General features: G+C 35.9%; 1 protein-coding gene across 3 annotated transcripts in view; it reads right to left on the reverse strand.

Moving 5' to 3' along the window:
• Positions 1-15,147, reverse strand: part of POU6F2 (POU class 6 homeobox 2) — a 313,083-nt gene that overhangs the window by 245,645 nt on the left and 52,291 nt on the right. For 2 of the 3 annotated variants that reach the window (XM_064703390.1, XM_064703389.1), the window contains exon 2: positions 6,666-6,837. In XM_064703390.1, the coding sequence (XP_064559460.1) occupies positions 6,666-6,837 (172 nt within the window). Of the gene's footprint in view, positions 1-6,665; positions 6,838-7,528; positions 7,612-15,147 lie in introns of those variants that run through there. The other variant, XM_064703391.1, reaches the window with a different exon arrangement.

A 15,147-nucleotide genomic window follows, 5' to 3' on the forward strand; every position in this document is an offset into this window, starting at 1 on the left:
ACTATGAGCTTCCTACGGCTACCTCTGCCTTTAGATATTTTTAAAAAATTTATTAACCTGACAGCAGGAAACTTTATACAGATTGCCCTGACAGGGTGCCAGTTTGGTATAAGCACTTGCTGCCTCTTTGTTTAGCATAAGGAAATCCAGAGAGGTGTTAAGTGGAGCCATGTGTACATATGGGCAAATCTAACTTTGCTGCCATCTGCCTCACCTGCACATTCCTACAGAGAACTCGATTAATCATGCAAAGTCCAATCAAAACATACCATTATCCTTCCTTTTTACATTTGTTTCCTTTTTAAATGTGCAAGTGTCTGATCTATTATTAATCTCAAAACACAAACTGGCAAGGATCTCAATCAAAGAATCTAACACTTCTTTCACAAATTACCTGTTTATTGTCTAGTAGCCAGCACATCCCCTTTGAAACAGCCAGCCATTTATGTTGCTTTTAAACAAGTTTGTTGCTATTTTTATAACTTCAGAGAGAAGAAAGATTAATTAAAAATTAACCTTTTGTCATTCAGTCATACCAATTACATACTAGGATTTAATTGGTTTTTCCTTCCCTCTCTAATGTTAGTTGTTCTATGTATAAATACAGAAAATGAGACTTCAAGACTCATTTAAAAACACATAGCATACACTTTAAAAAAAACCACTATTAACTTAACCTTATTTGAGTATAAGTTTTTTCTTTGTTTTTTATTTAAATGGTCTGTCTTTGTCACAATTCAGGGACAGCTACGAGTCTCCTCTTTATTTCCATACAAGCAGGGCGATTTATTAGTGGGGCTGCAATACCTGTCCTTCATCAGCCCAATATTGCTTTCATCAAAGGCTAAGTGACTAAAACTCTGGTCTCCCCAGAGCTGGAGCATATGTGCTAGCACCAGTACCACCACAGCCTGAGCTACCTGCAATACCTCGGCACAGCAGGAAAGCTAAGCTGAGGATGGATTTTCTACATTACCATTCCATCATGCTTTGTGTTTAAATAGTCATAACATCTATTTTTGGTTTTAAGAGGCCTTTACTCCCCATTCACAAGTACATGTCCCACTGACAGAGTAAGAATTCTGCCAAGAAATCAGACCACAGCATTATTCCGAGTAATTCAAGTCCCTGTTTGCAAATACCTATTTAAAAATGCTCATGTAATATATATCCTTCAGAAATAACAATCAATCACATAGCTAAATCTCTGGGTTCTTTAAAAACTTACTCATTGTTTAAGCAAGACATCAATAAATTTTACAAAATGAATTTGCAAGACTGTATGGTGACTCAGTCCTGTAAACATGCCACCCATTAATGTTTCTCATTGACACACTCTTTGTAATTAAATAGGGCTCCTAATCCACAGATTATTTGCTTTAAGGAAAGTACCATACATTCAAGCACTAACAGGATAAGTTCTATGGCGTGGATAACTGATAGTGTCTTAGAACAAAGCACCCAAAATGTGGAAATTAAGGAATAAAATTATGTGAAGAGAGAAGAATCTTTACATGCAGACCAAACATGTCTGAGGCCTCTAAAAGAAGGAAGGAAGATAGGAAGAACCTCCCTATCAGAACAGAAATATTCACTAGCACTTTAAAATGCATCAAGAGCAACAAATACGCATTGCCTTCTTCCACTGAAATTACCAAACCTTAGCAAAGTGTTCCTGATGGGCAGAGATCTTATAGGCCTTTAAAATTTGAGGCTATAACCAAACCACTGAGAATCATCCTTAAATAGACTGATGAAAGGAATGCTCATAGTCTGAGGGCCCCCACAGGCTAGATATACTGTTAAGGATGATAATGTCAGCTTCCTCACAGCAACCTGGCAATGACCTCTGCTCTGACCTGCAGAAACCACTGTCTCAAGAGGTAAAAGACAATTTAGTCCCTTATCCTTTGTAACTGAAATTATTCCATCCCATAAATTCTAATCAAAACAACTCCAATTAAAAAAAAAATGTATATATAACATATGTTTCTTTAAAGACTAGTACAAGGGATCTACTAGCAAAACATAATCAGCCAGAAACAATTTCTACCTTGTTTCTCTGCAGCATATACATGTATGGTTATATAGAAGGATGCACACAGTTCTGAAGCACAGGTAACAATGTGGGAAAGGAAAATAAAATGCCAAAGCCAATGCAGAGGTTTGAAAATAAAAACTTGTTTATTTAAATGCGTGCAGATTCATTTAACTCCCATATCCCCACTCCATGTTTCAAGCATACACAGCATTATGAAAATATCAAAAGCCCACTAATGAACGAAAGAAAACATCATCAGATCCAGCACAAGAAACTTAAGATTTCATTTCACTGGAACAAAACCTTGCCAGCAAAGGAAAAAAAAAAAAAAAAAAAGATTAGCAGTCAATTTTTTTTTCTGTCCTGAAATAATTAAATAGGAAACACTTCTGCTCCAAAATTAGAGGCTTGGTATTGCCCCCACTATACACTTATAGCTTTATTTATTTTTTGATTCATAGAACTACAGACTGAATCTCAAAGAATAACTTTTTATCATACAGTAAAATTACCTTAATATGCGAGTGCATGCACTCCCAGATTTTTTCCCCGTCATCTAATTATGTCACAAATTGCCTTCAATTAAGCATTAATTAAGGACTAGATCTAACTCCAGGAAAGTCAGCCTCAGTCCACAGGGGGTTTTGATGCTTGGATCAGCCACTTCATTCTTGGGATTTTTTTACTCTACTGAAAATTTTATATACAACGTACCCTTGGTGTCTGTACCAACTTTTGAATCTCAACAATTTATCACACAGCTAAACATGAGATGGGTGCTTTTTTCATTCTAAGATTTTTTTTTCAGAGCAATACTTCATAATTTATACTAGAATTGTTTGAAAATACAGTAAAAAATGACAAGTAGGATTATTTAAGTTAGGATCAAATACCAATATGTTTATTCAAGTGAAACTGCTACTTAACATTAAGAAAAGCTTTCTCTGGGAAGACTGGTGGCATTTGGCCTGGGCTAGTATTTTGAAGGATGTTGCAGAGTAAGACAAGTTGATCTGAAAATGACACTGCCAGAAAACTCAAGAGCCATACTCAGTTTCTATGTTACTTAATTAGATTCTATGGTTAAAATAGCAGCTATTACTTCACAAATATTTTTAAAATAAATAGCTCATTACAATATCTCTTACAAAGCAACTTCACAATCTCATACTGGGATTTCTGGAACAAAAACAGTGTAACTGTGCTAACCCACATTTCAAAACTGTATTTTTGAGGTAATGAGTTTCAGGACAAATTCCTTTACCAACATTTTGCACCTAATTTTTGATGACTTTCTCAACTTTTTTCTGGTTTCAGTATCAAAAGTCTTTAGCATGAAGTATGCAAATTCAAGAGTCCACTGGTATAAATGCACAAGTAGAGGATTGCAGACTCCTGGACTATGGGACAGCATTTTCTTTCAAAGAGAAACAAATTCTAAAAATGAAAAAAAAAGAAAAAAAATCACCACCACCAGGAGAAAACAACAGCAACCCCTCTAATCACAGCAACTCCTGTCCTCACCCACAGGGAACAGCTGCAACACAGTGGAAAAGTGCATCTTCACAGACACCTGTACACCAATTTCAGGTAGAAGCTATTTCAAGTCATCAGGAACTTAATGCTGGTATTTCTGAGACTTAAAATGCTGCAGCATTCATCCACTTTGTTACTGATAGCAAAGCACCCATAAGAGAAACAAAAGTTTAGTGCCTCTCTTGAAAAATAAATACAATTAGTTGTGCTCCTGCCCTTTCCTCACTGGCCGCAGGGACTGTTAGCAAAAAGGTACCATTTTGACTGGTAATAAATACCCACTGTTTCCATGGCATGCAGTGAAATACCAGAACAAGGAAATTTGAGAATAAGCAGGTAAATTTTAGGAAAAGGTAAAGATGAGAAAGGCAGGCCTTTGCAGAAATAAACTTATCCATCAAAAGAAGCAGAATGTGTCTGGTTAAAGAAAAGAAAGCTCTTCGAATCTCATAGTTCAAGTCTGTTCATCTATATGAAAATAAGACTCATGAAATATTGCTAACATCAACAAAACACACCAATGCTGGTCATTCATTCCAACTAAACCAGTACATGATTTTCACAAATCCTTTAAAAAAAATGAAAAGCAGCAGTGTAGAAAAACTTTGTTCTCTAGGGACCTGTCTCCTCTTGGCTTTCTAAAATGCTCCTCCCTCACCTGCTTAAGAGATTTGGGGAAAATTTTCATACAACATGTATTAATTGTTATATTTTAAAAATATATTTATTATCTCTCATTACATGAAAGAAGGTTGAAGGAGAAAGTTGTCATTCTCTATGCCAACACCTGTCAATGTGTTTACAATAATTTAACTTCAGACACTGCAAAGAAAAGTACAAAGTATGCACTCCTAACATGCTATTCATAACATTAAACAAAGAAAAAACTATAGGGTGGTGATGTTCCATATTTATGTATCAGAGCTTTAACACAACTGCACTTGATAATTTTTAGTGTTTACTGCAAATCTATCTTAAGGGATGCACTGTGATATAACATCTAATCATCTTTATTTTACATTGTCTCAAGTTGATCCTCAAATGTATCAAAATTCCCCCACCATCATTTTTTTGTTATAAAAGTTACTAAAATTAATTGACAAGTACTGTTGCTAATAAATCTGTAGCGTCTGTCATAATTCTAACAAAATCTCAATGAATGCTACAGAAGTTCATACCGAAGCAGCTGGACTATTTCACCTACTTTTGTTTACTTGGGAACATCTTTTTAGCAGTATAAGGATCAGACTAGCAAATATCTTACACTCACCAATAGAAAAAGCACAATATATGAATTTTTAGCTTTTTCACTTGTGCTTTTAGTGAGATAAATTATATTTTCAGCCCAGAAAGGAGCAAGATATGGTTACACATCATTTCTATATCACACACGACAACTCTAATGAAAGTGTCTGTGTATATTTCACTACCACTGTAGAACATCCAAATGACAAAGGCTCAAAAAATATCCTGCCTTTTATTAGAATACTTGCCTGATCGAAAAACAAACAGACATTTCACTATCCTGAAATTAAAAGCTCATTTTTTGCTTTCTATATGCCTGGCTGTATTTAATAGAGGGAGCCTAAACATTTGAGCAAATAAAACATAAACACAGCTGAAGATATTTATATTACTCTAGATAGCCTTTTGAATTTTAGACATTATAATACTTTCCTGGATAAAATGGGCTAAAATAATTATTATATGCTTTTTGAACATTCAAACTGCTAATGGAAATTATGTTTTCCATGGAAACAAAGATTACTAAGAGGGTGCTTAAAAATGAATGTGATATTCAGTAACACTCATTACTGCAATCCAGAAATTAAATTTTAGGGGGTGTTTAATTATTATTTTTCCTGCATTTGTAGTGAAGTTATTTATTAAAACATTCTCTGCTGTATGTTTCAGTAATGTGTAAAGAATATTACAATATACAATTGCACGTGTTCTTTTGTTTTTAAAAAATATTGCAGCTCTTTTTGTAGGTAGAATACTGAAATCTGAACACTGGTACAGATTTCCTTACAGATTATGAAATCAGAAGTTGAATCTTAGAAAATGGGTTCTCACCCCCTCTCCCTTAGAGCTGCATTCCCTTTAAACAAGACCTTTTTCCCTTTGACTTCCACTGATAGAATAATAAAAAATAAGTAAGTGCTCCGTTTTATTAAGGTTTGTCTCAGGTCACAAACAGAAATAATTAAAAGGGACTTCTTCAGGAGTGTAGTCCTTCTAAACCCCAAATGTCACAACGTACCATACAGTGCTGCTACAGCTCAGACACCTATCAACATCTATCACTCAAGCACGCGCCTCAACAGCTCTGCTCCCTTTTCTGATTAGAGATCAGAGTTGCTTGAGTTGGCTTACAGGGTGTCATCCGTTTGAATGACAGATGTCTGTGTTGGAGTGCCACTCTCACTGCTTTTGTTTTGATTGTGAAATGTTACACTTATCTGGCACAATTTAGACTATTCCAAAATGAATAAAAAATCAAAAGGTAATCTATCTTTCCACGGGCTTGAGGAGGAATATTTAATTTCTAATTTAAATTCCAAAAACATTAGCTCCACGTGCAATACCCTTGCTAGGCTTTGTTTACTCAGTATGAAATGTTTTCTACAAGAATCTTTCAGTTCTCTTCAGTCAGATTTATTTTTACCATTAAAAAATTTCAACTTTTCAGTTTAATCAAGCCTCAGAAAAAGCTGGTAGCATGTGCAACACACCAGCACCTACCAGAATAATTGTTAAAGTACTCCAAGAAAATGATACACACACACACACACACACACAGGCACAATTTTATGTTAGAGTCCATGGTTCAAAATATTCATAAAACATCTGCAACTTGCACTAAATACGTCCATTGTTAACAAAAGTTTTCAGGACTGATGCTGTCATTCTGGTAACCAGTTGCAATAGGAGCAGAGGACTCTGTGCCTGCATGCTCCAAGCTACTCTTTCCTACTTACAAGAAAATTGAGCGAGAAAAAAAAAAAAAAAAAAAAAAAAGAACAGGGGAAGATTGCTCTTCCGGACAACATGGTAGCAGTGAAATGAAATACCTAGACAGACTTACCGAAGAGCTTGCTGGGAGTGTCCTCGCTGTCATTTGATTCCACAGGCGCAAGCAAGGGCTCATTCAGCTCGTTGTCTGAAGTAGCTGCCTTGTCCTCACCTCTCAACTCTGCATTCATTTCACTCCGCAGTGACAGCAAGGGCTTACTGACTTGTCCAGCTATCATTGGATCCTAGGATGGGGGAAAAAAAGAGTGAGGGGGAAAAAAAAGTGGCAGCTTTGGTGTGCGTATACTCTCTCTTCCACTCCCTCTCTCTCTCACACACACACACATACACACACACTCTCTCTCTCTCTCTTATCTCTGGCTGCTCCTGCTGTTATTGCTGGCTGCAGTCAAGTGAAGAGCTATTACAGATCCAATGAGTTTTCCATTACTCCCCACCCTATTAAAGCTCAACTAGCATGTGAGAGATTCAGGATGCTTTGGAGAAAAACTTCTATGAAAGCAACATAACCAACACAGCTTTAATTGTGGGATGTGCTTTTTTTTGTGTGTATGTTTTTACACCTCACCCTGCCCTTAGCATAGTAAGAGAAGAAATTCCTATATGCTCCGATACCACAGAAGAGGAGCCCCCTGTGAGTGCTCCATAGTGATTTAAAGAGGCATCCTCAGCTGTATAACATTAACAAAATCAAATGCACAGTTTCCAGCATTACAGCATTTCTATGAAAATACACAGCATCAAATAGCCATTTCATTACATATTTTTAAAAGAGATACAATTTTCTTCTAACTCTTCCTGTCATTGGGATACTATGCTCCAAAAGTCCTTAAAGACACAAACACTGATGTTTCTTTTGAAAATAAAAACCACAGAAAACATTTTCTAGAAGATAAAATTAGGGAAGATACTTACACATACAGTTTGCAATTATTCTTGTGTTTGCACCATTATATGCCCCATACAACATTACACATTTGTATACATCTAAATTTTTCCTTGATGATCAGAATCTGTTTTATCTTCTGCTCATTGAGGATATTTAGGGGTCAGGCATTATTTCCAAGCACACTCAGTTATTCCGTTTGCAAAATAATAAGCATAATATCATGACAGCGCAGAAATCAGAGTAAAAAACACTAAGAAAGAGAAAAAGAGCAAGTGACCTTGTTGATCTCTCTAGCAGCTATTTATTGCAAAGTTCATGCCTAAATGGTTCTTATGCAGAGAACAGGTGACCAGCGAGCAAGTAGGTTGGCTAGCATGTTCCCTCTGTCCCGTCCTCACATTGGTCGATGTTCGCCTGTGGGTTTTTTAATGTATTCATGTCTGAAAAGTGAATTTGATATGACACATGATAATCTATGAAAATGTTAATCAATACAAATAGTTTAAGCTGTCATCAAATGCTCTTCTTTAGTCAATACTCATACTGCCGAAAACAATGTCACTGTCACCAGGGCTCAATTTGCACAGCACTTAAATATTGGACTCTGTGCATCAATGCACTCCTCTTCAAATACTGTAGGTAAACACATTTTCTCCCTATTTAAGGCTGAAGCACTCAGCACGCATTTAGTTGAGCCGAATCCTCCCTTTTGAATACCTTGATAGGTCCACTGGAGGGCAAAATTAATACTTAATTGAATCTCACAGTCATCAAAATAATCAATACTTTTTTATTATTTATTCTTTACAGTCTGTTGACTGTTTCAAACCTCTGAGGGAATGGTGGAAAGGATTCATGGCTTTGAAACACTGTCATTTAACAAGGTAATTTTCAGTGGGGCATTAGGGGTTGTGAAACATATAATAAAACAAAAATGGAGGCTTATAATAGGAAGAAAGAAAAGAATTATATTTCTGCCATCTAACAAAACAGGATAAATAAAAAAAGCAAGTGCAAGCAGGAGAGGGAGAAAGGAGGGGGAGAGGGAAAGAAAGACTGGCTTTTGAAGGGTTTTATCATATCAAGAGCAGAGCTGAGCTTTCATAATGCTGACATTTCTCATTCTGACAATCCTAAACAAGTGGAAAGGATGAGATCGCAGATATCATCTTTCATCACATTCCCCAGCTTAAGAACCAACATGACAGCTTCTCTTCCCTTTACACTGTTAATTACTAAATAAAATACTGCTCTCTGTCAGCATTAGATTATTGCAGATAGCAACCACAAACATTACTCCATTGTTTTGTTTTTTGCCTTTTTTTATACCAGTGATACCTACCTTGAACTCTTCAGAAAATAAATTAGGCTTGTGTCTACATATTGTAAATACATGAAACATAATCAATTTAATCAATTTGGTCAATCCATGTTATTGTCAGGCTAAATTGCTGGCAATTTATTAACATTTCATTTACTGTATTTATTAGGCAGCAACAACCTGAACATTTCTTAGATGTTTCTGGAGAGGAAACAAAAACCAACAGATTTCTTTTGCAGACACTGTAAAAACTCAGAGTTGTTTTGCCTCATACTCATAGTGCACTATGGACAGTCATTTACTGAGGCAAAAAATTTGTTTGCTTTCATATACTAAATAATGTATTTTAGCGGGTTTTGCTGCTAAAGGTCATTGTGAACACAAACAGCATTGTTTCAGTCTGTGCTGCTTCTCTCAGTTTCAGCTACTCAAAACTAACATCAAGATTAGTTACTAACATCCATAACAAATGTGAATCAGGACAAAATTTGACCTTTTTCATCAAAATTTGGGGAGGAAACTAATCATGTCCGCAGGGAAAAACTCCTGATCTGAGGACTAACAGCAATTTAATGGATTTAACGGAATCTGTAGGATTCTAGATTAAGTCTAAGTTGCCAGATTCTGAAATTGAATGTATGAAAAATGGGAGGAAAAATAATGTGGGAAGTGTGACAGTGCTAGGAGAAACCTCAGCCCTTCGATGACAGTGAATTCACAGCAACTTCAACAGAGCCAGGATTTTATTTGTTATGTATATCAATAATTTGGCCTCATCTGGAGTACTTTGTTCATTTCTGGTTAGCCCATCTAAGAAATATACATCAGAAAAATGTGTAGTAAAAATGATAAACTGATCTAAAGGACTGGAAGTGCTTACAGAAAAGTGTGACTAAGAATGAGCATGATCAAAGCATACAAGAAAATAAACAGCAGAGAGAAAATGTAGATCAGAAACGATTCACCCTAACTCATCTGAGGAGAAAAGGTGTCTCCACTGAAATGGGAAAAGGTCATAAATCTAATAATAATAAATTATATTTTTCCAAACAGTGGGTGGTGGAAAATCTGTTGAACTCATTGCTGCAAGGTATCACTGAGACCTGCACAGCAGTAAACATCAACATAGTCACTCACATGGCTGGGCATACTCTTAGCAGTGAATTTAAAACAGCTTTGCAAACACACAGGCAAGGACTATAAAAAGTGAATTATCATAAACTGCTGCCCCCTCCCTCGGGCAGCACAAGGACCTGTAGTTAGCCCCCAGCACAGTTCTCTTTGCCAGGTGGCAAATGAACAACAACTTTCTCTATAAGCAGACAGATTAAATGCTCTCCAAATTCCTAGTCTACAAGAAGACCAAATAAATCATTTAAACAATGACTTAAGGAAAGGTATGTTTCCTTGAAAAACATATTAGAAATTGAACATTTTTAAACTTCAGGTTATGTCCAGGCCTTCAATTGCTTTCTGTGCTTAAAAACTTTCTGTTCTGCAGTGAATTATGCATGATTAAAGACTATTGTTTTTGCAAAACACGTAATAAATTGTAATTCTAGTGCACAGCAAGTGGTCTAGTCCACAAAATCCCTTGGTGATCAAAGGGTTTTTTCCTGTATTTCCTAATGGCCTCCCTAAAAAACAATCTGGAGTAGTTGCTATGACAGCTGCAGGCCCAGAAGCCCTCTCCTCTGCTTTTGCTCACCTACAAGTCCATCCCAGAGAGGACCCACAGCACTGGAGAGGATGAATTGAGGCAAGAAATTGTTTATGCATCTTTAGTAGTTAATACTGTGAGGACCTGTTCTTCTGCACTGGATGTCTGTGGGCTTGACACTCAGCATTTGCTTTTTGGAAGGTGCTATAGGTCAGATTACACTTTGCACTGTAACACAGGCTCTTCTGTTCGCTGACAGCCGCACAAAAGTTTCAGCTTTTCATATGCAAAACTGAAAAGTCTAAGAATGCTTAAAACCAGCAAGATGAACTTTGTCAAAAGGGTTTATATGCTTTAAGTAAGAGGCAAAGGCACATAATGCTTCAGAATTTCAGGGTTCAAGTTTTGAGAGGACTAAGGAATCACAATCCTCTTATTCAAAAGATAACTGTATATACACCACATGTAGTGACAAATTATACACACATCCCTTGCAGATACTCATATAACTTGTCATCTATTTCTTGTCCAACCAGCACTAGTACTTCCAGACTTGCCTGTTTCCTATGAGATCTCCCTGACAGCTTTGTGCTGCAAGTGGTCCTCCCTGCTGTGTGTCTCCCTTAAGGGGTGGCTTATACCTGCTGTAATTTAGTTACAGTGTCTGCTACACCAGTTCTCAGCTCTACCACTCCCGGACGGTTCAAACTGGCTGTTGGGCTTAATTTAACAGTAAAAATCCTGTGAATTTGCAAATGCAAATTACCATTCTGGCAACACACCCTCTTCTAAAAGCTAAAACTTTTACTTTTTTCTTATCTAAAGGACTGTACGAAGTACAGGACAACATTTCAGCACTGTGTTAAAAGCTTTGCCTTTGCACTTTAAGGGTAAAGGGGCAGTTTCTAAGCAAAACTATTTAATAATCAAAGACAGCTTTTAAAAGAAACTGTATAGGGTTTGTGTCAAACATGCCCTAGGCAGAAGTCTAAAAATGAATTACTTTCTTCCTTAATGTAGGACTTGGGTGATAATAGAGCTTCATAAAGGCTTCATGTACTGATTTAGCCAGTGGTCTAAATTTTGTACTTACTGCACCATAAACATTGTTGCTGTGAATGTAATTACTTTCTAAATTCTAGTTCAGAGAAAAAGTAAGATCCTCTGTTTTGCTTTATATTTTGCCCTTAGTTTGAAGTTAATTTGCACAGACTCTTTTCCGCCCTACCGCAGAAGTATTAGAAATCAATTTTCTGCTTTTCTTCAAAACATGAAATAAATCCTGCCCGAACCCCCACCCCCAATCATGATATTGCACAGACGTCAGTTTGGGACATACACAATTTGAGAGCAAACACAAAAATTCTACTAATAAACATAAAATTTACACTTTGTAATTACTTATTATTCCAATGACTGCTCTAAAAATTTATTCAAATTATAGCTTTTAAAATTTTTTAATCAAGATAGAGCACAATTAAAAACTTGGATAAAGCTGTTCTAAGATGTACCTTAGCTTAGTTTTTGTGTGAGGAATACATTAACAAGACTGTACTGGGAAAGGATTGGATTTCTTTTTTTTTTTTTTGTAAATGCCTGTGAGATTTAGGATTACCTTCTCCATTGGTCTTCTTATGAAAAAGTTTTCTTCCTTCATCTTATTGCTTCTAGAGGTATTAATTTTTTTCCATAAATAAAGGCCTCTTACAGACAACCTTCTTTGATTCTTTCTTCTTTTAACATTGTTGTATCTGCTGTCACTAATGCGCTGATATTTCCATCCCAAGCTATCCACAGACTGGTTTATGCAAACTACTTTGAATCAACCTTTTGTCCCCTGCTAGCCTCTGACCATTTCTACCTGCTGGCTCTTATTTCCCTGGAAAAGTTTCAGGGAAAAAACTCATTTTCTTCACAGTCACCTCTACCACCACCTTTAGATGGATGTTTATAAGCAAAACAAACAAGCTGATACAAGATCATTGATCTCTCATCACTACTTTCATCTTGAGCCTCTATTTATGTATGTATGTTTCTTACCTATATTATTCATATTCAGCTTACTAAAATCTTCTGTGTTACCTCACTTTCTCTTACAGCAAAAAAACTGATATGCCATCAGCTCATCTCACTCAATATGAATATTGTCCCCCCAAACAGTCTCTGGGGTTTTTTTCAGCTAGAATTGTATTTATTCTCCTCATTAAATTCTCTGTAGCAGAAAAAGAAAATTCTTTTTTTCTCCCTTTTCTCAATACTAGTGTGGCTTTGGACATTTTATTTTTCCAGTGATATTCATTTTCACATGTTCATAATATAACTAATTAACAAATCAGTACTTCTTTATATACATTTTATTAATAAAACTGAACTAAAAAAATTTAATTTGGAAAGTCAGAAAAACTATCACTGTCCATGGTGCTTTATTTCACAGAAATATTCTTCTCAAGTTAAGCAGAAATTTTAAGACTGTCTCCTTCATTTATTTACTTAATTTTAAGTTCTTAGGAAATTGAACTCGTTCCTGCTAATTAGAATAACACAGATCTGACTGAAAAAACAAGATTTACAGAAATTTATGAAGCTTTTAATTGTAGCTTGATGAATCTTAAAATATAATTATTATTTTTTTTAATTAAATTTTGAGTGGCAATGTCCCTTGATTTGCTGTGCCTTGAGATTGAGGTACTACAATGCGTTTTCAAATCATACCAAAAAAATCCCTCACTAAACTTTTTATCCCCTATTTCACTATTTTCCCTAATGATACTATTGCACATATTCTTACACCTATTAAGATCAAGATGAAAGGTTCACAAGAGAATTTCAATTTGCTAATCAGGCTAGCTAGAGGCTGCAGGGAATAGGCACACAGAAGCTGCCTCATAGTAAATAGCTAGATTAACATTTATTTTACAATCAGTTTGGTTTATTGCTCTAAATCCAGCAATCATGCTGCAATCTCCAAAAAAGGAAAGAAGGGCAAAGAATGTTGGTTTCACCATAGAAAAAGTAAGGAACGGTAATTCATTGTAGGAGACATCTGCACCTCTGGTCCAGAAAAGCCATTTCTTGATCCTGCTGGCAAAGAAATGTGCACTAATGAATCCATACCTTGTGTTTTTCCTGACACACATGACACTTGGGGATCACTAATGCCAGAGTACACACAGCACAGAAGCTTTACTCTAAATGTTGCTTTAAAGTCTTAAAAGTGGACCTTAATGCTTCTGATACAATTATTAGTCTGATTTAAGGATCATAGTGCTCTTCTTGTTACAAGAGCTCTTGTTTATAATTTTGTACCAGTGTGAAGCTATTAAAAACTTTCCTCTATTAATTAGATAACAAGAGTTTTAATTTCGGCCTTGGTCTAATTATAATGATTCCACATTTGAATTACCTACTGCCTTACTGGAAAGGAGCTTGTCTATCTGTGGACATGTAGGAAAAGTTGGTATGCATACACAGGTCAAGAGACAAGAGAAGCTACTATTCTGGGAAGCTACCACACTCCTCAGAACACATGATAGACAATAGCACACAGTCACTAGTAGAAATAACAAGTCCTGAGAGTGGTGAGAGAAATCAGCCTTCTTCTAGTTAAAGATTCTTGGAGTTGCACAAAACCTGACCCATTTTTTGAAAGCAGACAATCAGGCCCCAGAGATCAGGGTAGGGCAAAGGCAAAACAGGCAATTTTGACTGGGAACAACATGGTGGGATAAGCCTTCAATAGATTTTTCCCACTAATTTCATAGAATCATTTAGGTTGGAAAGAACCTTTAAAATCATCAAACCAAGAGATTTTCTACTCTTCTTTCATCTGGTTTTCTGAAAGAATGAGGTGCTGTAAGAGAACAATTAAATCTCCAATTAGAGGATGGTCCTATCAGGAGCAAGACTTTGGTTCTTTCTTCATGTGAGTAATGGATGATTCCCAATGCTCTGTCAATTCTATTCTGAAGGAGCCATGTCAAGCATAAGAAAACATCCAGAAAATTTCAAGCCTGAAAGAATAACTAAAGTTTTTATACTGTGGGGCCAACTTACCAGAAGACTTGGAAAAAATTTAGTATGAAGAGGAAAGCATTGTCTTCCAAAAGAAAAAAAACAAAACAGGCAAAACAAAACAAAAAATTCTATAAAGGTATTCATTCATTACTCTTATGGAAAAAATAGCATTCTATCCTAGTGTAATACATTAGGTGTCTAACTGATCCCTGCTATAAAAAAAACCCAACCTTCTTGTTCACCCTGAAAATTATTTCATGTGGTGGTGTTTTAGTCTCCACACTGACCACATGAGAAGACATGAACCTGTATACCAAATTACAAGTTCTCTTTCATAAGCTTGCCAGTTTTATAACTTGTCTTTTTTCTTGTTTAATATTTGCTCAGTTTCTATTTTGAATAACCCTTAAAAACAAGGCCTCTCTTTCCAGATGATAATGCTACATGTGTTAAAAGATCCTTCTAAAACCTACAGTATGCTCTTATCATCATAATCCTTCTGCTCTCCATGAGAAGAGGCCATAACATCTTTGAAATTAAGAAACATAATAAAATACACCATGGCATACTTGAGTTAGTCTTTCCAAGGTGTAAAATTTCTTACTAGGATTTCTACCAAAATAGGTTGGCCTAACCAGAAATTTAGATAT

Source organism: Zonotrichia leucophrys, chromosome 2 (genome assembly GCF_028769735.1).
Source record: "Zonotrichia leucophrys gambelii isolate GWCS_2022_RI chromosome 2, RI_Zleu_2.0, whole genome shotgun sequence".
Classification (NCBI taxonomy): Eukaryota; Metazoa; Chordata; class Aves; order Passeriformes; family Passerellidae; genus Zonotrichia; species Zonotrichia leucophrys.